General features: G+C 38.5%; 1 protein-coding gene across 1 annotated transcript in view; it reads right to left on the reverse strand.

The window, feature by feature from the left end:
* The window catches only part of LOC149273467 (activating signal cointegrator 1 complex subunit 3-like), a 99,268-nt gene that overhangs the window by 69,726 nt on the left and 5,744 nt on the right, over window positions 1–23,798 (reverse strand). The window contains exons 4-8 of the mRNA XM_089506277.1: window positions 11,719–11,838; window positions 10,867–11,031; window positions 9,132–9,218; window positions 3,683–3,859; window positions 3,008–3,233 (exon numbers count right to left, since the gene is read on the reverse strand). Of these exons, the coding sequence (XP_089362403.1) occupies window positions 3,008–3,233; window positions 3,683–3,859; window positions 9,132–9,218; window positions 10,867–11,031; window positions 11,719–11,838 (775 nt within the window). The remainder of the gene's footprint in view (window positions 1–3,007; window positions 3,234–3,682; window positions 3,860–9,131; window positions 9,219–10,866; window positions 11,032–11,718; window positions 11,839–23,798) is intronic.

Below are 23,798 nucleotides of genomic sequence, written 5' to 3' on the forward strand. Positions count from 1 at the left end.
CAGTCTGTGGCCAGTGATTTGTAAACGTTTTATGTGGCATTAACAAACTTGAGCTTAACCCCTTCGTGACAAAGGCTGATTTTACTTTTTGTACCCTTCGTGACAATGGCCGTTTTAACATTTCTGCGCTGCTCGTGTTTAGTTGTAATTTTCTTCTTTCCCGTTTACTGAACCCACACACATTAGATATTGTTTTTTTCAGGACAAGAAGGGCTTTCTTTAGATGACATTGTTTTGATTGTATCATATTATTTACTACTAAAAAAAGTATAAAATATGGTGAAAAATTTAGAAAAAAATGACTGTTTCTAACTTTTAGTTGAAAAATCTTTTACTCATCTATAAAAGGTAATGAAAAAACCTGCTAAATGGATTCTACTATTTGTCCTGAGTTTAGAAATACCCAATGTTTTTATGTTTTTTTGCTTTTTTCTACCCATTATGGGGCAATAAGTACAGGTAGCGTTTTGCTATTTCAAAGCCATTTTTTCCAAATCTGGTAATTCTTCCCCTCATGTGCCATTTCGGGTATCTTTGAACCCGGCCAATGCAATTTACCCCATCAAATCATATATTTTTGAAAACTAGACAGCCCAGGGTATTCCAAATGCTAGTATTTTAACTCTTTCCATGCACCATATCTACCACCAGTTTTTGTCAAACTTTGTGGTAGTCATTTTTTTGCATTTGTTTTGTCACACACATTTTACTTCAGGTATGAATTAAAAGGTTCTCGTTTATGTCACTATCACAAAACACCCCAATATGTGTTCAGCAACATCTCCTGAGTACAGCGATACCTCACATGAATGATTTTGCCTGGCTGTTTGGGGGCAAAAGGGCCACATTTGGGGCATGCGCATTTTTCAATGTTGAACTTTGGCATTTGGGGATCCAGTGCCCATGCCCCATTTGGTACATCTTTGAGCCGGGCCATTTCAGTGTGCCCAACAAAACCATAGATTTTTCAAAACTAGACACCACAGGGTATTTTAAATGCTGGTATTTTAACTCTTTGCATGCACACATTTTACCACCAGCATGTTTTCAAAGTTTGCAGTAGTATTTTTGTGTGTGTATTTTTCCCACACACACCTACTTTATGTATGAATTTACAGCTCCTGGTATATGCCGCTGTCACACGACACCCCATAATGTGTTCAGCAACATCTCCTGAGTGCAGTGATATCCCACATGCATGGGTGTGTCATTTTTGTGGGAACTAAAAGGCCACATTTGGTACGTGTGCATTTTTCTAATTGGAAATTAGGTGTGTGGCCATCCTTCCCCCGGTGTTAATTGGGACGTTGTTGAACCTGGCCAATTCAATTTACCCCATCAAATCATACCTTTTTTAAAAGTAGACACCCCACGGGCATTTAATATGCCAGTATTTTAACTCTTTCCATGCGAGAATTGTTTTAAGCTAATATGCTAATTTTAGGACTTGCTCACAAAAATATATTTTTTATATATATATATATTTTTTTTGTCTTTTTAAAAAAAATTTTTTTTAACTTGGAGGTTCCCCTGATAGTGACATCAGTGGGAAATGATTTTTACATTTTACTAGTTTTTTACTATTTTTTTTCTAATTATTATAAATTTTATTTTATTTTTTAATTTATTTTTACTAATCACACTGTGATTAGAAAGCTGGCTTCCATTGACTTGCATGGTGAATGCAGTACCTGTATTCAACCTGCAAGTGGAGCCAAAGTTCTCTAGATGGTCTGGACCGTCTAGCGAACTTTTAAAATTTGTTTGTTCCTGTTACAGGGCAGCGGCCATCTTGCTTGATGGCGAAGATCATCGGCAGCTGCGGCTGTGACCGCTCTCCGGAGCGGTCACAGCCCATCGAAAGGTAAGTGTTTGGTGTCGCTGGATGCCTCCTGATCGAGGCATTCCAGCGACACCATTTAAGTTTAGGAGGCGATCGTCGATCGCCTCCTAAACGCTTTTAATACGGGCGTCCGCCGCCATACAAAGTATGGCGGATGTTGACGCCCCGTGGAGGGGCCAGAGATGGCCCCTTCGTTCCGATAGCGGCGTTGCTGAATGCCTCGAGGTCGAGGCATTCAGCAACGTTTTTTGGGTGCAGAAAGCGAAAACAGATCGCTTTCTGCACCCGTTTAAAGACGTGCCGGTCCTGGCACGTCAATTGTCGTAAAGCACATGCTTTTCCGTGTCGTGCCAGGAACGGCAATTGTCGTTAAGGGGTTAAAGAAAATGATTCCCCTTTTATTTGCACAGATTTGGGAGACTGTTACTTACAACAGTAAATATTGCATGATTTTTTAACGTACAAAATATATAATTTCTATAAAAAAAAAGTAAACATGTAATTTACGGTGATTGTTACCTACTAAATAATTACAGCTGTGTTGATAACTAACCATCACACAAAAAACTATGGAAATAATCATTCGATTTCTTCATTTTATTACTATGCAAGTATATTAATAAAAACTGTCTTCAAAAGTCTATTTTTTCAAAAAGCGGAAACACTTAAAAAGTGTAGTTATTCAAAAAAAAGGAAAATTGGAGTATTTAAGATTTTGAGATTGCATCTTTCTAGAGTTCAAAACACTATACCAAACATATAGTAATTCAAATTTCTTCTTGGTAAAAACATATATAAATAATAATCAAAAAATACATACTACATGTGGCTGCTCTTATATACAATAGTATAACAATGTAACAGAAAAACTGTCATTAAAACTATTCCTATTAATCTATTCTTCCTGAAAATGAAACACATGTATATATACATTATTTACTACTCGGATGCATTAAGCGATGGTTGGGGAGGTGGGGCAGTGCCTCCACTTATGGGATATCTGGTTGGCCAACCACAGGCACATAAACAAGCCAGGTTTTAGATAAAATGTATGAATTGTAGTCCTTTTAATAAATACCAAGGTCACTACCAATATCCAAAGAATGCAGTGATGCTTACAGATGGCAATTAAAAAAGAACACTTTTACCATGATTGTTTCTTACCAATTTCATCTTTCCTCATGTCTTTCATTTTATCAATGGTAAGCTTCTTCTCCTCCAGTTTGGTAAGCACAGAAGGTGCCAGGATAGGGAACTGCCTAAGTGGACTTGCCCAGTCCCAAAGACGCTTGTCGATGACTTTACTGAGGTTAAGAAGCTTGTATGTCATGGCAGGCCATCTTTTCCTCAAAGCTACTTCAAAAAGGGCTCTCACGATTCGAGCAGCATTCTGTGAAATATCAAATAGAGAGGACTAGAAACTGCAAATAAATGCTTTATTTTACAACAAATAATTTATATGTAACCCCAAAATTGTTTAAACTTTTAATTTAATTCTCAGATGATACATTTTAAAATCTAGAAAACAGATACTTTCTTTATAACAAAAAGAAAGAACAAAATACACACACACACACACACATATATATATATATATATATATATATATATATGTTAGTTGCAGAGACTTTAAATATTAAGAAAAGAAAACTTAAGGGTAAAAAATAGATAAAAAAATAACTATATGGCTCGAATAAAGCTGCATATATGCAAAACAGACTACACATATTAAGCCAAGATGTGACAATGGAGACATGGAGAATCGAGTTGTCAAAACACAGGACCAATATGCTTGCATTTTGGTTAAATATTATGCCGACAGTAAACATAGATTTTTACCTGTGCCACATATCCAGAATCAGAGATAAGAGAGAAATTGTCAAGTTCTCCTCTGCCGATGTATGTCTGAAGGAGAATATTTATTTTTCCGTATCCATTCTCCACACCACCAGCAACAGGAAGTTCACAATAGCTGTTGATAAGGTGCTCTAACTCTTCACTCTCTTCATCACGCACCTAAAAAGAGGGTATACAATTATAGGTTATGCTCCAGGGGGAATAAAGATATGTTTTTGACCCATAGATATACATTCATGCTATGAGAAGCCTTAATATGTTCAGGCACAAATGAACTAACAAAGTCAAATATTTAAAGAGATTTTTACTAGTTATAGGTACCCGTATCTCAACCTTTACTAGTGAAGCTTAGGGAAGATGTATAATGCGGGGTCCATGTAAATAATGGGTTTTTTTTTGGAATGCATCTTTCATTAGTATCCCTAATTGAAGAAGTGTCACCAGAAAAGCAAACTCTGGGTGTGCAAAGGCAATGACTTAGGCTTACACGAAATCAAAAAGGACAAATTAGAACAACAACAAAATACTAAATAATACCAAGAGAAGGGCTGTAAAGTAAACACGCAAAGGCCTCATAGTCAGTGACTATACATACATATACATTACCATGTGCTCAAGGGGCAATGTTACCTATTTAACAACATTATACAGTGGATATAAAAAGTCTGCACACCCCTGTTAAAATGCTAGGTGCTTGTTAAAGAATGAGACAAAGATAAATCATGACAGAACTTTCTCCCACTTTTAATGTGCCCTATAAAGTGAACAATTCAATTGCAAAACAAACTAAAATCTTTGAGCGGGGGGAAACACAATAACCTGGTTGCATAAGTGTGCACACCCTCTGTTCAGAATTAACCAATCACATTCAAACTCATGTTAAATAGAAGTCATTACACACCTGTTATCATTTAAAGTGACTCTGATTAGTCACAAATAAAGTTCAGCTGTTCTAGTAGGATTTACCTGACATTTGCTTAGTTGCATCTCAGAGCAAAAGCCATGGTCCACAGAGAGCTTCCAAAGCATCAGAATGTTATTGTTGAAAGAGATCAGTCAGGAGAAGGATACAAAAGAATTTCCAAAGCATTAGATAAACCATGGAACTCAGTGAAGTCATCTTCAAGTGGAGAAAATATGGCACAAGAGAGACATTACCAAGAACTGGACGTTCCTCCAAGATTGATGAAAAGACGAGAAGAAAACTGGTCAGGGAGGCTTACAAGAGGCCTACTGCAACATTAAAGGAACTGCAGGAATTTCTGGCAAGTACTGGCTGTGTGCTACATGTGACAACAATCTCCCGTATTCTTCATATGAATGGGCTATGGGGTAGGGTGGCAAGACGAAAGCCTTTTCTTACAACGAAGAACATCCAAGCCTGGCTGAAGTTTGCAAAAACAAACATCAAGCCCCCCAAAAGCACGTGGAAAATGTGTTATGGTCTGATGAAACCAAGGTTGAACTTTTTGACCATAATTCCAAAAGGTATGTTTGGGGCAAAAACAACACCGCACATCACCCAAAGAACACCATACCCACAGTGAAGCATGGTGGTGGCAGCATCATGCTTTGAGGCTGTTTTTCCTCAGCTGGAACCGGGACCTTAGTCAGGGTGGAGGGAATTATGAACAGTTCCAAATACCAGGCAACTTTGGCACAAAACCTTTAGGCGTCTATTGCGAAGCAGAAGATGAAGAGGAAGTTCACCTTTTAGTACGACAACGACCCAAAGCACACATCCAAATCCACAAAAGCATGGCATCACCAGAAGAAGATTAACGTTTTGGAATGGGCCAGCCAGAGCCTAGACCTGAATCCAATTGAACATCTGTGGGGTGATCTGAAGATCTGTGCACGGGAGATGTCCTCGCAATCTGATAGATTTGAAGCGCTTTTGCAAAGAAGAGTGGGCAAATATTGCCAAGTCAAGATGTGCCATGCTAATAGACTCCTACCCAAAAAGACTGATTGCTGTAATAAAATCAAAACGTGCTTCAATAAAGTATTAGTTTAAGGGTGTGCACACTTATGCAACCAGGTTATTGTGAGTTTTTATCATGATTTAACTTTGTCTCATCCTTTAACATCACAAGAACCTGGCATTTTAACAGGGGTGTGAAGACTTTTTATATCCACTGTGAATTGGTAATATCTCAAGGAACTAAGATAAGTCTCCTGAGGCCACTGTGGGGCGCATACATAATGAGAGCAGCAAACAGTTGGGCCCCCGGCTTTAGGATAGTAATACCCATGATGTAGATGGAAAGCAACTCAGGTGTTAAAAGACTGTACTATGAAACACGCAACATAATAAAGACAGGCAGGTTTCCCAGACAACCCAAGAAATCTGGTTGAAGCAGGATAACCTCAATAAAATATGTAAAGACATACAACTGTGATAAAAAAAAGAATATCAGGCTTTAAAACAAGTAAGTGAAAAAAAAGGACAGGAGAGAAGTGGGGGAAAAAACACCGAAGTAAGATTGATTTATTATAAATCTGGTGATACAAAACTACACAATATTTAGAAAAGTATGCAGAAACCCCTTCTAATTATTGCGTTTCAGCCACACACATTGCTAACAGGTATATAAAAACAAGCACATGCTGCCTGTATAGACAAACACTGGTCGGCTCTGTGACGTTAAATGTAGCACTGTCATAGAATGCCATCTTTGCCACAAGTCAGGCTGTTGCATGTCTGCCCTACTAGATCTGCCCTGGTCCACGGTAAGTGCTATTATTGTGAAATGGAAGCATCTAGCAGCTCTGAGACAAAGTGGTAGACCACACACAGGGTTGTGTAGCGCTGCAGTGTGCAGTGCATCAAAATCTCCTGTCTTCTGTAGTATCACTCACTACAAAGTTCAAACTACCTCTGGAAACAACATCAGCTCAAACCTTGTCAGGTGACTGTGTCAGGAGCTTCTTGAAATGGATTGCCATGGTCGAGCGACTGCGCACAAGCCAAATGATCACTATGCGCAATGTCAAGCGTCAACTGGAGTGGCGTATAGCACACTGCCACTGGACTTGGAGCAGTGGAATTGCGTTCTCTCGTGAGAGGAATAACGCTTCACTATCTGGAAGTCTGATTAGTTCCAGTGAAGGGTACAAGACATTTCAGATAGCTGTATGGCTCCAACTTTATGACACCAGTTTAGGGAAGGCATTTTCCTGTTGAGGAACTCAAGTTGCCTGCACAGAACCTAAATCCCATTAAATACTAGGATGTATTGGAACTTTATTGAGAGCCATGCCTTCTCATTGAACATCAATGCCTGAGCTCACAAACAATCTTTTGACGCACACGTTTTGTGGAAAGCCATCCAAGAAGAGTGGAGGGTGTGCCAACTCCAATGCCTATGGGTTTGGGATGGTATGGGCAAAAATTATTTATTGGTGTGATGGTCAGGTGTCCACAAAGTTATATACCTTGGAACTCACACACATCTCAACACTTATGTGGAAAATGAACAAAGTAAATCAAATTAAGCTGAGTTTATAAAAATAGAAACACCAAAAGTGTTTTCAGGTGCTGTTCCACTCCAACTATCAAGTAAACAAATCTAAATTTTAGTCGCAAAAATTATTCCAATTTCGTGGTGAAACTGAAGCCAAGAAAATTCCTTAGGTTCACTCGTCATCAATAATTACAATCACTAGATATTTAATCATAACATTTTTGAAAAATGAAATGTATGATTTGCAATTAGGGGAATTAAGGGGGGACTGTGTCTGAAATGACAAGATTGCTAATTTTTGCACAATGTGCTCTCACATGTTACTTTAAAATAAAAAAAAATATATATATTATCAATCACTATTGTTACAGCTAGTATTAACACAGGGGGAAAACTATAGGAACATCATAAGATACATTTAGCAATTCAACTTCCACCAATAAAGTATTTTCTCTGTTTAAGATACACGTTGTCATCACTCCATTTTCTTGTTTCTCTTCCTGATCATCAACTGCATGACGTGTGAGCATACAAATTCTAGCAAAGAGTCCCTAGGAGCCCTCTTACTTTAAATAAAATGAAAACAGCACCCCCCCCCCCCCCACAGCGCATCTCCATTATCCTTACCTTCATACTTGCAAGTAATAACTATCTAAATTATCTCCATGGATAAAGGTCAGCGTCACTGTCATTGTCAAAAGTGAACAGCGATTGTCATAATCAGGCAGAGACTAGTGAGTTATGATATAACTGTCATTGTATGATGAGGTGGGTGCAGAAGTGGCAAGTCTAAGGTGTTAATATATGTTGCCGGATTTGAAAGATTTTTTTGTCTTTTTTTCCTTCTCACGAATGGCCTCCAACCAATCCATTTGGAAAAAAAGTTGAGTAACAGAGTGCTCGGTGGCTCGGCATGTATCCATTTGTGGAGCACAGTTTTCATGCCACAGTCAATATAAGGTGTGATAACTTTTTCTGCCTGGGTAAAATGTCCCTGTCCATTGCTAGGATGAATCTCCATTGGCCACTTAAGCGTGCTCCCAAATTGTTACACCATTTTCCAGAACTGCCCAACCTCGGGAAATGAACAAATGCAGTGGAAAAAAATCTGCATCAGGGTCACTACACTTTGGGCAGTCTGCTGATTCTCTAACATCTATTCAAAACTGTGAGAAGAAGATGTGAGAAGTATGCATAATCGCCCATCTTGAGGCTCATATCCCTATACTTGGCCACTGGTAGAGGTTCACACATACAAAATGGATTTCGCAATGTCCCGGGGCTCGACAACCTGTATTGGTCTGGATCATGAAGCAATCATCTTAGACTGCAGATCACCATTCACCTGATTCCTGAGTAGAGCACATAGGGTTTTATTGGAGTGTGCCTTATCAGTGGCCGCTTTGATTATTGTTTCTAGCGGGTTAAGCCAGTCCTGGCTATATAGAATGTTTTATAACTTGCATGATATAACTCCTCGCCTATATATCAACTGGCAAACTGGGATGTTGAAAAATCACTGATTTTCTATCTTAAACTTGGTTTAAGATAAAAGGATTACAAAATAGAAATGACCTTTCATATTGCTACTATGTTTGATAATGCACAACTACAATTTTTTTTATACATTTATGGCACATTAGGATTATTGCTTCAGATAGCAGCATGGGGAGCTGTAACGTTATTGGTAATAATAATTAATAGCAAAGGTACAGCTTCCACAAAGGTCAACATCTTTCCTTCCATTTTACTTCTGGTACAGCAGCGATTATAAAACCCAGCAGACGGGAATGGAGAGCTTTTCTTAGCCTAGACATTTTATAACAGAGATCGATTCTAGCTGCCCCATTTAATAAACGAATGAGGGTTTTACAGAATGCCTGTTCAAGCCCTAAAAAAAAGCCAGGTTGTAACACACTCACATAAAGCTATTTAACTTGCGTAGAATACTGATGCCATCTTACCTTTATCTGCTCAAATTCTTCTGCTTTTGAGACGATAGCGAAAATATCAGCCTCTGTTTTGTGGGCGTCAAATAATTCATTAAATGTCTGTCAAATGAGGACAAAAAAAGTACGTTACTGGGTGCTATTTCCCTGCATAACCTACACAGTTTTTCAGTGGTTTTTTTTATAAATTTGATTTTTAACGTAGACTAGTTTAACTAGGTTAATAGAAGAACATCCAAGCAGCTAATTTTTTCCCTGGCCCCAATCTCTCCTCCTTCTAACATCCAGAGCCAAATTCAGAAAAGAGACTTCCTAGTGGGCCATAATTCTGCGAACCCTAAGACCAGGAAATGACGATCTTTGCTTTGGTCCACAAACACATGTAATGGTTTCTGATACACTACTTGATTAGTATATATTTTTTTTTCTTTCAATGTACCATAGCTGCCAACCGTCCTAAGAATTGTTGCTTATGTCCCAGCTGTTTTCAAACATCTTGTTTATTGGCACCACTGGCAGCTTAGCACGCACATTGCCTGAATCAGGGGGAAGGAAAGTGAAACAGTGTTTGACGATCAGAACTGCCCTAGATGTCGGGAACCCCTTCGCCCCCGCCTGTGAGCTTGCACTGGTGCCTTACGGCTAGTTCCTCGCAAGAACAGTGGGATTATGAGGGCCTTGCGCCTGAGCTAACATTGTAACGGAATTTCTAACTCAATTCCAAAGCCCTTAAGACACTTTTATTCTCTGAACTTGTACAGCCCGTAGCTTGTGCCTAAAACAAAATGTTTCTCTCTATGCTCTAGTCATTTTTTTTGTACATTTGTACATTTTTGTACATAGTCCATCGTAAAACCGTTAACACGTAAAAAACATTAACACGCTATAGTTTTACTCTTCTGCTAAATACTCTAATTATTTTTGTTTTGTTTTTCTATAGTGTAGATGTTTGATGTGTAAACTTCAAAATGTGGCCACATAAATAAATAATAAAACAAGCTTCATGTTTACTCGATGGCAGCAAACAGAATTTTCTTTGTTAAAAAAAATAAAAATAAATAAAAAAAATGATGAATCCTCTGGAATCAGTCCAGTTCTCTCTGGATCTGTGTTGCTGAGCGAAAGCCAAAGCACTTCACTGGCATTATCCGTCTCCTTACCTCAAAGCTCCACTTCTCAATACGCATTAGGACCACCGCCAGTGAATCTGGCAGCTCGCTTTCACCAGAGATCGACTTCTTGGCACTTAACGCATGCCTCTGAGAACCAAGTTGGTATCACATCTGAAACTCCTACAACCACTTGTTCTGTTAAAATGCATTCTGGGACCAGGCTCATTGACATAGACTGGTAAATACCCGTCAGTCACTGTCATTGCTACAGGTTTGAAAGGCACAGACTCTCTGGTCATCCAGGATTCATCAAGCTAAGAATACATAAAAATGTACCGATAAAAAGCCTCTTTAAAACAAAAGCCCTCCAGCTGTAGCAAAAAATTGCATTGCTTTGGAAAGGTAGTGAGAATATGAACATTAATTCTATTTCTGTTAACGGAAATAAAAAAATCTATTTTTTGGTATATATATATATAGGCTCATAAAAAAAACTATTGAAAAAATCTGGCTGGTCTATCAAACCTTTTTTTTTTTTTGCAATACTTAAAGTACGTATAGGTCTTCCTATTGCAGTTTCTGTAATTGTTCCTGGTAACCATGAAGACACGTAGAGCAGGCAGACCTCAGGAAATTACCTCGATGGTGTTATATTTAATGTAAAAGTGGCTCGCAGTTCTGCCCAAGTCAGTAGACGAGAAGAATCCAGTTCTTTCTTCAAAGCGAATCATGCGAGCTTTGTCCAGCTTACGCCCCGCTTCAATCACTAGTTGCTCTCTGTGCTTCTCCAATGTAGGATCCATCTGACACCAGATTGAGGGAGAAAAAAACATTTTTAAGACTAGAAAGGCAGAACAGGTACCGACACATTATATATCTATGTGCGCATTATTTCAACTCAGAGCACCCATACATCCTTCAATATACATGCGCGCGCACAAAACATAGAACAATATGCACTCACACTATAAACTGCACAAAAGCAATATTACTCAAGGTGCATTTAAAGAAAATACCGAGAACATTTTCAATATGTTAAAAATAAATAGCAATGTGAGTTTAACATGGAAATGGGTTTGAGGTTTTAATATAAAGTACCCTATTTCAAAAGAGTTCCGGGGCCTGCGGCATGTGCAGCGTTAATAAGGATATCCCCTTTTTAGGCGAGTTCCAGAGCCCCACAGCACATGAAGAGTTAATAAAGAGATGGCTATGGGATTAGTTCCAGGGCACTGCAGTATGTGAAAAGTTAATACAGCGTGCATACAAGCCTAGGGACATCGCAGTTTGTTTGGTCGCTGAGCTCCAGCACAAACCCATTTAAATCACAAACGCCCAGACATATCCAACTCAAATAAAGCAAGCTAAAAGCAGGGCAGCCATCAGCACTGGGGACGCATGCAAATATTTATCCATGCATTACGAGCTGCTGATGGCAAATAAACAGTTTGACGATTTTTATAAAAATATATTTTCTACATATTTTCTACCTGATACACCTGGTGGCCGATGCCGTAAACTAATGGATTTGCTCTCATGCGCACATAGAGATAAGTGTAACTCAGCCACTTCACGGCTTCCTCCACGTTAGTCACGGTTCCGAGAGCAACCTGCAATGCAGACAGAAAAAAGACACAGATCTAAATGAACGGCCAGATCGGAGATTCTAAAACTCTCAATACACGCCAAACGCATGGTTAAATAATTGCCGTTTCCAAACGTTATATCAATTTTTGACTTCCTACCGTCCCGTGTGGTAGGTTACCTGTCCCGTTAAACAAGCTTTATGATCACCATACTTTATTTAGCACAATAAAACCACCGTTCGCATTATTAATCAATCAAATAATTAACACGGTACTGCACATACGCCACATGCTTTTATATAGCCAAGCATGCACATTATAGAGAAAGACATTTTATCTATACATTAAGCATCTCACGTTGACATTAGGTTCTAATACTTACTTGTAGCAGACATAATTATAAAATATAATAACCCAAACCACATAAAAATGGCCTCTTACTCCGACATTCATATAATTCGTGATAAAATAGCTCAAATAGTTAATTATTTTAACCACAGGGAAAATTAGAGATATGTATGCCTCTTCTGTATGCTCCCAGAAACCTTTTCAGTTGACATCAGCTCTTTAAATCGCTATACTATGAGCAAATTGTATTCCTACTGTTTTATCGGAAGATTAATAAAGGACAGTGAGGACTTAGTGAGTACAAATTAAATGCTTCTCATGTGGGCAGATCAAGGAACGAGCGGCTCCGATAAACACACGTTCAAAAATAAAAAGAAATTGTATGCGCTACGTAACCATAAAGGTGTTAGAAGAATTAAATCTGAAAAGCTAGTAAAACAGGTGGTCCTCAGTACTTCACCGACGGCCATGAAAAATAAAACATAGGAAATCCTCCCTTCCTCAGACTTACCAAGATTTGTCGACTTATGACTCTTTAAAAGATAATAATAATAATAATGCTCTTTTTTTTTTTTTTTTTTTTTTAAATACCAGAATTAATTACCACCATGTTCATATTGGTATCTGGTTTGGTAGCCATTACTGTTAACCTGGGTAATTTATTTGTGACTAAATATTCTCCTTTATAGGAATAGTTTTTTTCGTACAGGGTTTCAATAAAACCATAAGCATTTCATTTAGAAAACAGCTTGCTTACGTTCCCAGTACCAGGCTGTGGAAGAAACAATTCACAAGGAGGGGAAAGTCTACGATGTTTTTATCTCATAACAGAAAAAGTCATTGTTTGTTTCAAAAATAGCACCTTAATGCACCAGAAATGACTTTTTAGAGCTACAAAGTGTTTACGTCATGCTGACCAAGCGGGAGTTGGTAGAAGAGCCATCTTTGGCAAATTTCTTGGCTGAGCTAGCCCTGCATAATGCATAGTTCAATCAGTGAGGGCCAATCCAGCTACTCTTAGATAAGAAGCTTATAGGGGTTGGTCGTTCATAATATAAAATGAGATGAATAATCCCCACTGATACAATGGAACTCAGAGGACAACTCAACTCCTTCTGCACCAAAATAATTGGAATTATGTAGGCAATGTGTACAGGAAACCTCAAACAAGATTTTTCATCAGGTTTTTAAGTAATTGCAATATGCTTTTAGAAGTTTGTTAAGGGTTGTATACTTATCCACTCAACACAAAATGTGTAGTGGCACTAGGTCTACTAAAGTAGCGTCTACTTCTATATGGGGAAGAAAGATCAGAATAAAGAGCTAAATCTGCCTTAAGATACATGTCCCATGCAAGGCTTGTTCCACATAACGTGGAAATGTTTTGAAATTTGTAACTTAAAATAGAGGTCTGTTGGTGCCCTCATGCTACCTCTTGCACAATTCCACTACTTGGTAATATTAAACACACTTCCCCTCCTGCTGTCCCAATCTTCCTTATTTAACTAGTACATAGCACTCAGCCTGGGATAAAAAACAAAAAAAAAATATATGTCTACAAACTCAGGCTAGGTGTTACATCCTGGCTGAAGTATAGCATTGAGCATGACCGGTATGGATGAAGAATAAAGGGAAATACAGAATGTATTGGACCGACCTCTGTGCTTTTTTATTTAATTTTATTGCATCTTTACACCTACAAAAAATATAGCAGATCTATATTATATATATATACACATGTATGTAAAAAAAAAAAATAAAAAAAAAAATATATATATTATGCTGCCAGCTATTCTGCACTGCATACATACAAGATCTGATATCCAGTACTAGTGGCGATAATAAGAGCCCATGCACTGTATCTCAATCAGCAATAACGGATAACAAATGTTATGTATATTCACATCTATATTAAATCTTAGTAATCAGCATCCATTTATGGTCATTTAAAGTAGGGGCAAATACATATTTTTTTTATTTAACCTTTTCAAATATATAAATACATTTCATTACTAATTCCGTGTATTAGTCAGAGCCTGATGGCAGAATATCAAACCCTTAGAAAGATAAACAAAATAGTGTGTACATCACCTAATATGCTTATTTTGAACGTTACCATGGTGGGAACCCCAACACAATGTATTTTACTGTTATAGTTGTGTGGTGCAAAGCCAAATTCTCAAAGTGGTTCTGGCGGAAGTGGAATGTTTTCCATTTGCCTTTTTTTTCTGAAACACCAACTTTAAATAGAAGGCATTATATATCAGAAGACTGGCAGATATATTTCTCGAGAATACTTTCGAAGCCTGCCAACATTCCTCAAAAATGATGCAAGTCCTTCCATTAATGCTATCTCCAGAAACAGCTGGAGAAGTGAAGTTGCTTAAGTGGGAAAAGCAAAATTAGTAAATTAAATAAAGACACAGCTATAAAAAATGAACACTATGATTGGGGTAAGGAGATGACAGAGGGGGGGGGGGATTGCTTATATCCTCACATTGATTTTATGCTTTAATATATCAAGAATTGTCTCTCTCCACCATAATATCGGTTTGTCTCAGTCTGTCAATTCCTGTCTTGTCATACCACTTGAATATATATATATATATATATATATATATACGTGTGTGTGTGTGTTGGCACTATATAAATAAAAAATAAGAAGAAGAAGAAGAATTAAAGACACTACCTTCTTAACCCTGTATAGCTTTACAGTCAAAGTATTGATTTAACTACGTATTGCAAAGGTCCAGCTCAGACTTCATAGCAGGAGAAGCTCACTGGGGTTGTACCTTGTAATGAGCGTTTGGGTGAAGTGAAATGCAAACGGCAAGCTTAATGAACACACTTCTGCTTCTACTTTGGCTCTAACAAACCCTTATAATAGAAGGGCACATTTGACGTGTGTAGGCTGTGATTGCTGTAACAGTTGCTTTCCACTTATAATCCGTCAGCGAGAATGATACATGTCAAAGACAATTAAAACTAACTAGAGAAAAGTGCATTACTGAAAAACAAAGCAAAATCAGTAAATGTCCTGTAAACAAAATTCTTCAGTTATATATATTACTCTGCGATCTATCAGTTTTGTAGTACTCATGCAGTTTGCATTAAAGTGAGATCCCTCTCCCTCCAATTAATCCTTTTTTTTCTAATTCCTTTAGCAACAGTACAAATGAATAGAAAATGAAATACCACCCAACCGGGGCTGAACAAAAGCTTCAAGCAAATAAAGACCCATGTGGGACTTGTCCGCTCCCTGCTCTCCGCCCAGTCAGTTAACTAAGCAGTGGAGTGACAATGGAAAGCTTCGGAGTAACAGGTCTGTGGCAGATTCAAAGCACCCGGCAGACAAAGGTCCGGGCGATGAATGAAGGAACCAATGATAAAAACAAAGCATAAGCATGGACAAGAAAAAATAAGTGGATGTACGTCTGGCAAAAAGGCAAGCCTGCTTCAGAGCATATCATGTACTGCGACTGTCCATGATCAGGCAGCCCTCTTGTGCACATTTCTACTGCAATACTGTAAACCAGGCAAATGTTTTGTTTTATGGGACTGAATGCATGCTGGCCACAAAGCCACCAGGTTGTAGACCTGTGTCTCACCAGATCTAATACTAGAGCAAATAGATCCAACTAGATAAACCAAGGGCCAAATATGCAAACCACAGACATTACACTTGTACGCAGAACTGCAAATCTAGAGTTTCATGGACACTTTCCGCAATTATTTGTATCAACAATAATGGGACCAACAGGAACACGCAGAGTTTCTGTAGGTCTATCACCGTTTCAGAGTCATCTTTGTGTAGGTTTGGAGACTTTCCCAACCTATAGGAGATATGTATGAGCTCGTATTGCTAAGTTTGCGGCTAGGCTACAGAAATGTATATTAAAAGTGTACTAAAACATAACTGGAAGCCGCATGTGAAATAAGCGGCTTTTATATTTGATACACATGTGATCATGGCTTGGTGTTAATAGCTCTGCGTAAATTTGTTGGCGCTATATAAATATAATATTAATTATAATACTGAAAAAATGAAGGTTGACCAAAGTAGTTTTCCTATTTACTATGTTATCAATATGTTATGGTAAATGCCAGTTTCCAATAAAGTTATGTAGCACCAGGAGTACCATTCTTTTAGCACATTTAGCAGAAACAAAGTACCTTTTCTTATGTTTCATTATTGGTCTCATGGTGCCATCTGGTGGCAAAACAGCACAATGGAATCTTAGGTATTTGGTGCCACCTCGTGGCCAAAAAGGATATATGCAGAAGACTGATTTATTGGATTTATCCAAATGACATAACATACGCAACATGTGTCTGTCTCTAGACATTGTTTATTAACCCCTTAAGGACCGGGCTCATTTTTCGTTTTGTACCCTGTGGGACCGAGGCTGTTTTGACACTTTTGTGGTGCTTGTGTTCAGCTGTAATTTTCTCCTCACCCATTTAGTGTACCCACATAAGTTATATATTGTTTTTTCAGGACAAGATGGGTTTTCTTCAGATACCATTATTTTGATCGTATCATCTTATTTACTATAAAAAAAATTAAAAAAACATGGTGAAAAATTGAAAAAAAAACACATTTTATGACTTTTATTTGAAAAATCTTTTACTCACCTAAAAAAGCAAGTAAAAAAACTAGCTAAATAGATTCTACTACTTGTCCTGAGTTTAGAAATACCCAATGTTTTTATGTTTTTTTGCTGTTTTTTGTAAGTTATAGGGCAATAAGTACAAGCAGCGTTTTATGATTTCCAAATCTTTTTTAACAAATCTGGTCAGTCTGCCTCCATCTCCTCTTTGGAACATCTTTGAAGCCGGTTAACTCAATTTAACCCATTCAAACCATATATTTTTGAAAACTAGACACCCCAGGGTATTCCAAATGCTGTTATTTTAACCCTTTCCATGCACCAATTATACAACTACACTTTGTCAAACTTTGTAATAGTAATTTTTGTTTAATTTTTTTTCCACACAAATTGTACTTTAGTTATAGATATACAGGTGCTGGTATATGTCACTGTCAAACAACACCCCAATATGTGTTCAGCAACATCTCCTGAGTACAGCGATACCCCACATGCATGGGTTTGTCAGATTGTTTGGCTGGTAAAAGGCTACTTTTGGGGCATGCGTAATTCAGGTGGTCATTTGGTCATTGTGCCTCCCTCTCCTCTTTGGAATATCTTTGAAGCCGGTTAACTCAATTTAACCCATTCAAACCATATATTTTTGAAAACTAGACACCCCAGGGTATTCCCAATGCTGTTATTTTAACCCTTTCCATGCACCAATTATAGAACTACACTTTGTCAAACTTTGTAATAGTATTTTTTTTTTATTTTTTTTCCACACAAATTGTACTTTAGTTATAGATATACAGGTTCTGGTATATGCCACTGTCAAACAACACCCCAATGTCTGTTCAGGAACATCTCCTGAGTGCAGTGATACCCGACATGCATGGGTTTGTCGGGTTGTTTCAGATTTAAAATGCCACATTTGGGAAGTGCGCTTTTTTTCTCCATTTTGGTCAGTCTGTACCTATGCCCTATCTTTGAGCTAGGCCACTCCAATTTACCCCATCAGCCATTTTTTTTATATATTAGACACCCCTTGGGTATTTGAAGTGCTTTTATTTTAACTCTTTGTTGAGATTTTTGAGAAATTTTAGCACTTGCTCAAAATAATAAACTTTATTTTTTTATTTTATTTTTTTAATACTTTTTTTATATTTTTTTTTACACATTTTGCTGGTACTGGATGGTTCATCTAGTGACATCACTGCATAATTATTTTTAAATGTTAGCACATTTTTTTTTAATTTTTTTTTCCATTTTTTATTTATTTTTATTTTTTTTGAATATTTTACTAATCACATAGTGATTAGAAAGCTGGGCTCCATTGACTTGCATGGTTGAATGCAGTACCTGTATTCAACCAGCAAGTGGAGCCAGTTCTCTAGAGGGTCTGGATTGTTTTATTTCCCGGGCCGCCGCCATCTTGCTTGATGGCGAAGATCACCGGCAGCGGCGGCTGTGACCACAGCCCACCCAGAGGTAAGTGTTTGGTGTCGCTGGATGCCTCCTCATCGAGGCATTCCAGCGACACCATTTAAGTTTAGGAGGCGATCGTTGATCGCCTCCTAAACGCTTTTAAAACGGGCGTCCGCCGCCATACAATGTATGGCGGCTGTTGACGCCCCGGGGAGGGGCCAGACATGGCCCCCGATGCCGATCTCGGCCTTGCTGAATGCCTCGACATCGAGGCATTGCAGCAAGGCCGTTTAAGCGAAGAAAGTGATCCTTGATCACTTTCTAAGCTTATTTAATTTTTTGACGGTTCAGGACCGTCAAAGGTCATTTAGTGACCTTCTTGTTATGACGGTCCTGAACCGGCAAAGGTCGCGAAGGGGTTAAAGTGTAAGAATATTTTACCTAAATGTTATAGTGTACGAACAGACAAGTGCTGAATGTGGAAATGGGTACAATTATAAAACAAACGTGTTCTTGTATCTTTACAACTAGGTACATTAATCATATGGCTTGTAATTTACAGATCTCTCTCAAAAAAAAACCACTTTTGGAAAACCTACTTTTTGCGTTTTTTTGGGAAACAAGCTTCCAATGTTACAAAGTTACAGTTATATGGATTTCCACCAGTATTACCCTTGTGATAATTAGAAAAAACTATTCGACCATTTGTGATATGATACATGTGCAATATATAATGTTTAAAGGAGGTTGGAAAGATATTGAATAACATGTGGCAGTTGATTCTTATAAAATAACACCTTTAATAATATGAATTGCTTCAAAATATTATAACTGATATTAGTCAATTAAACTGCACTAGAATACTCTGTCGCAATGAAAAATTAATTGCTGAACGCTGTAGTCCCAGGATAATAAATTTAGCCATATTACCCGTGTCAAGGCTCAAATATTTTTTTCCTCCTTAAACAATTATATTGTGAAGTTATTTTTCCACTTACCATCACCCCATTCTCCACTTATAATACAGTCAAGTCACTTCTTAATCATTTCCTCTTTCTCCTGTTTAACTACATTGTCTATTTATAATCCGACAAATTTTATAGTCTATAATCCAACTTTACTGAGAGAGTTGTAGATGAGTAGAACAAATTTCAGCAGAGGTGGTAGATGATAATACAGCGAGGCAATATAAACATTCATTAAGATAGGCACAATGCTATCTGGAAACTGATTAAAAGTTGTTACATCTGGAAAAATGGGTAGACTAGACGGGCTGAATGGTTCTATGTTTCTATGCTTAAATAGTTCCTCCTGTTCTCCATTGCACATTTCCCTGTCTGTAGTCTTTCCTGATTTAGTTTAAAATGAATCACTCGCAGGGGTAACTTCAAGTCCATTGTTGGGGATTTCATGATAAAATTAAATATAATAGAACATGTGCCTCCAGGCAGAGATTGGCTATAACAAATATTTGTGTTAATGCAAGAGAAATGAATGAGAATATTCACACAAGCACAAGGAGAGGAAACGTTGGCGTGGATTACCAGTGTGGAGGGCCAATCCTGAATTACTAAAGCACCTGCAGATGCAGAGATGACAGGAGCCCCTACACTAAAATTTGGTTGGGGGACTTGACATTGACCACTGTGACCACACAGTAAACTGGGCTTGTGCTCACACATAAGGTGCCCCTGTTTTTAACTCTGTAAGCCAATTCACCTGGAAGATCTTTTAATGCTCACAAAATGTTTTTTTCCTAAAATAAAAGGTGTGATAGCACTGATATAAGGGTTATATAGGTGAGAAACACAATGCCTAATGTGCTTTGTGCTACACCTAGGCCAGGAAGTGAATGAATGACACTCAACTATAAAGCTCCAGACATCTGACACTTAAGCTACTTTAAAAAAAAAATTAGTACAAATTAAAAATCTCTAATTGTGTATAAATACACATGAAATATGTGAATGTTTTGAAAACTGAGGATTCCCTCGGATATCTGCATACTAGCGTACTACTAGCATACATGGGAACTCTCCGGGCTATACTCATTCCCCATCCACTTGCCCTCCTACTTGAGACTGTCCAGGGCTAGTCTACCCTGGGAAGTTCCCAGGTATAACTATAAAGCCAGTGACATGACATATTTTTTGGAATATTGGCACACCTGGCTACAATATGCAACAATATTATGGTATTTGTTTCCACCAAAAACCACATTCAATATTCTCTTGCATGTCTATACCAGAGTATTGCTACTTAGCACACCAATAAATCATGAATCAGAAACAAAACATGGGATTATGGCATTCTATAAAATTACTGAAACAAGACTTGAAATAGAAATAAGTGGTTTTAGGTGAAGTGCTGAACAAACGTAATAAGTGCTGATGAATCACTGAGGGTAAAACTGCACAGTTACCCCAAAAGTAATTTCACAAGACTTGGAAGGAAATAACATATAATTCTAGGGATAATTCTATTTGCTTTCCAGCTCAATTGAAAGTAGAGCACAACCATGACACTCAAAAAGGAAGATGCTGTTTTATGCTGTGAGGATACTAATATTTCTTGGAGGCCTCTGGGATTTTGCCAATACAAGCAATAAAGGCAATATTTCAGAAAAAAAACATTGACCACTGTTTAGCTTCAGTAAACCTTGTCAAAAGGGACAATATAGCAAGAATTAAGAACTCAATATACCGTATTTGCTCGATTATAAGACGACCCTGATTATAAGACAACCCCCCAAAATCAAAATATTAATTTAGGAAAAAAACAAAAAGCCTGAATATAAAAGACTACCCTATAGGAAAAACGTTTTACTAGTAAATATTAATGTAAACTATTTTTTCATATTTAATAAAAGCTATGATTGAGAAAAATATATATTTTTTATTTCCTTTTATTTGCCAACCTTCCCCCCCCCCCAGTTATGCACATCTGCCCCCAGGCTTGCCATTCTGCCCTCAGAAATGCCTTATACCCCCCTATTTGCCACTCTGCCCCTTGATGTGCCTTTTAACCCTCTATATGCCACTCTGCCTCCAGAAATGTCTTCTACCCTCCTATATGCCACTGTGCCCCATGATATGCCTTTTAACCCCCTATATGTCCCTCTGCCCCAGGATATGCCTTATACCCCTATATGCCACTCTGGCATATAGGGGGTTAAAAGGCATATCCTGGGGCTGAGTGGCATATAGGGGGTTAAAATGCATATCATGGGGCTGAGTGGCATATAGGGGGTTAAAATGCATTTCTGGAGGTGTGTGTATATATATATATATATATATATATATATAACTGCTAACAGCAATCACACTCCTATCAAGCCAAGGCAGCCAGTACATGCTGGAACCTGGGGATGATAGTAGTGTGATTACAGCCTCCCTATGCCATGCTACCACCACCACCCCCTTACACATCCATGCTATCACACACACACACACTCATTCACAAACATTTAAATACTCATTTATTCCATTAATCACACATTAATCACAAAAACCCTTCCCCACCCCTTACCTGAACTGCAGATCTCCCACTCGAAGACTTCTGCAGGGGCCCGGCTGTGTGAGCAACTTCTCTGGCCCCGCCCCCAGAGGAAGGAGGGGGGAGGTAGAGTTATGTGAGGACTGTGCTAGCTTCCTGTTCTCCTGCAGCTAGTAGGAGCGACGCTGCTCGCGACCAAAGCACGGTAAGCATTTGCTCTGGAAAAAACCTCGTCTTATAATCGAGAAAATACGGTATTCAAAATTATTATTTCTCTTTTATAGACAGAGTGGGGGGTGAGGCAATGCTCTATTAAACTCCAGTCTGCAACTTTACCAGCAAGAGAGTGGATAGATAAAAAAGAAAAGTGACAAACAAGCTTTGAAAAATGATTTGCTCCTACTCGATTTCTTCTATTTTTGCTGTTTTGTTCCAAGTCAATGTTTCAGATCATCCAACTGATATATGACAATGTGAGTAAACACAACATGCAGCTTTTAAATGTTCATTTATTGAACGTAAAGAGTTACTCAAAACCCATTTCAAAAACTAATTTTCAAATCCGGGGGCCCTAAACCTAATAATTGGTGGTAGCACCCTTGACGGCAACAACTACAATCAAATGTTTGCGATAACAATGAGTCTATTACATTGCAATTGTTTTCATTCAGCCAGATTGGAGGGTTTTCTAGTATGAACTGCATTTTTAAGGTCATGCCACAGCATCTCAATCGGATTTAGTCAGGACTTTGACTAGGTCACTCCAAAAACCTTAATTTTGTTTTTTTTTGAGCCAATCAGAAGTGGAGCTTCTTGTGTGCGTTGGATCATTGTCCTGCTACATAAACAAACTGCGACTGAGCTTTGGGCCATAAACTCATAATCGGACATTCTCCTACAGGATTTTTTGGTAGAGAGCAGTATATAATGATAACAGTTATCCTATGCCACCGTCAATGTCTGCCTCAGTATGTAATAACAGTTATGCTGTACCACCGTCAATGTCTGCGCTAGTGTATAACGATAGAAGCTATGCAGTTTTAAAGTGTGTGTGTGTGTGTGTGTGTGTGTGTGTGTGTGTGTGTGTGTGTGTGTGTGTGTGTTGCCAGATACAGGATCCGCCCCAGGTGCCAAATACTCTTGGTACGCCCCTGTCTCCTCTAGAGCTCTAAAGGTGTGCTGTGATATCTGGCACCAGGACGTTAACAGCAGTCCTGTAAGTTACGAGGTGGGACATCTATGGAAGAATACTGGTGCTATGTGTTCTCCAGGTAAGCGACACACGCACCCAGCCCTACATGTGATGTAAAGGAAAACATTCATCAGACCAGGCCACCTTCTTCCATTGCTCCATGGCCCAGATTATATGCTCACATGCCCATTGTAGGTGCTTTTGGTAGCAGACATGGGTCAGCATGGGCATCCTATGTTTGCGGCTACGGAGACCCATACGCACAGAGATGCACTGTTTGTTCTGACACCTTTCTATCAGAACCAGCATTCATTTTTTCAGCAATCTGCGCTACAGTAGCTCATCTGTTGGATTTGGCCACACAGGCCAGCCTTCAAGTCTATAGTTTTTAGAGTAGTCTCAACCATCATCTCTGAGGGCCTTCAATTTCTATTTCTCTGCTGTACTACAGAGGTACAGAAGAACTTAATCAGGGTAAATGCACTAGTTGTAAAAGACCTGAAGCAAATGCTGTATTGTCATGAAATGGTTACTTATTTGACTTCTTTCACCAAAACATACTTTAACCCCTTCGCGACCTTTGCCGGTTCAGGACCGTCATGACATGAAGGTCGCTAAATGACCTTTGACGGTCCTGAACCGTCATAAAATCAAATAAGCTTAGAAAGTGATCAACGATCACTTTCTTCGCTTAAACGGCGTTACTGTAATGCCTCGATGTCGAGGCATTCAGTAACGCCGAGATCGGCATCGGGGGCCATGTCTGGCCCCTCCCCGGGGCGTCAACAGCCGCCATACATTGTATGGCGGCGGACGCCCGTTTTAAAAGCGTTTAGGAGGCGATCGACGATCGCCTCCTAAACTTAAATGGTGTCGCTGGAATGCCTCAATCAGGAGGCATCCAGCGACACCAAACACTTACCTCTGGGTGG

The sequence above is a fragment of the Sceloporus occidentalis genome, unplaced genomic scaffold, assembly GCF_023333645.1.
Source record: "Sceloporus occidentalis isolate IW3139 unplaced genomic scaffold, rSceOcc1.0.p SCAF_374, whole genome shotgun sequence".
Taxonomy (NCBI): Eukaryota; Metazoa; Chordata; class Lepidosauria; order Squamata; family Phrynosomatidae; genus Sceloporus; species Sceloporus occidentalis.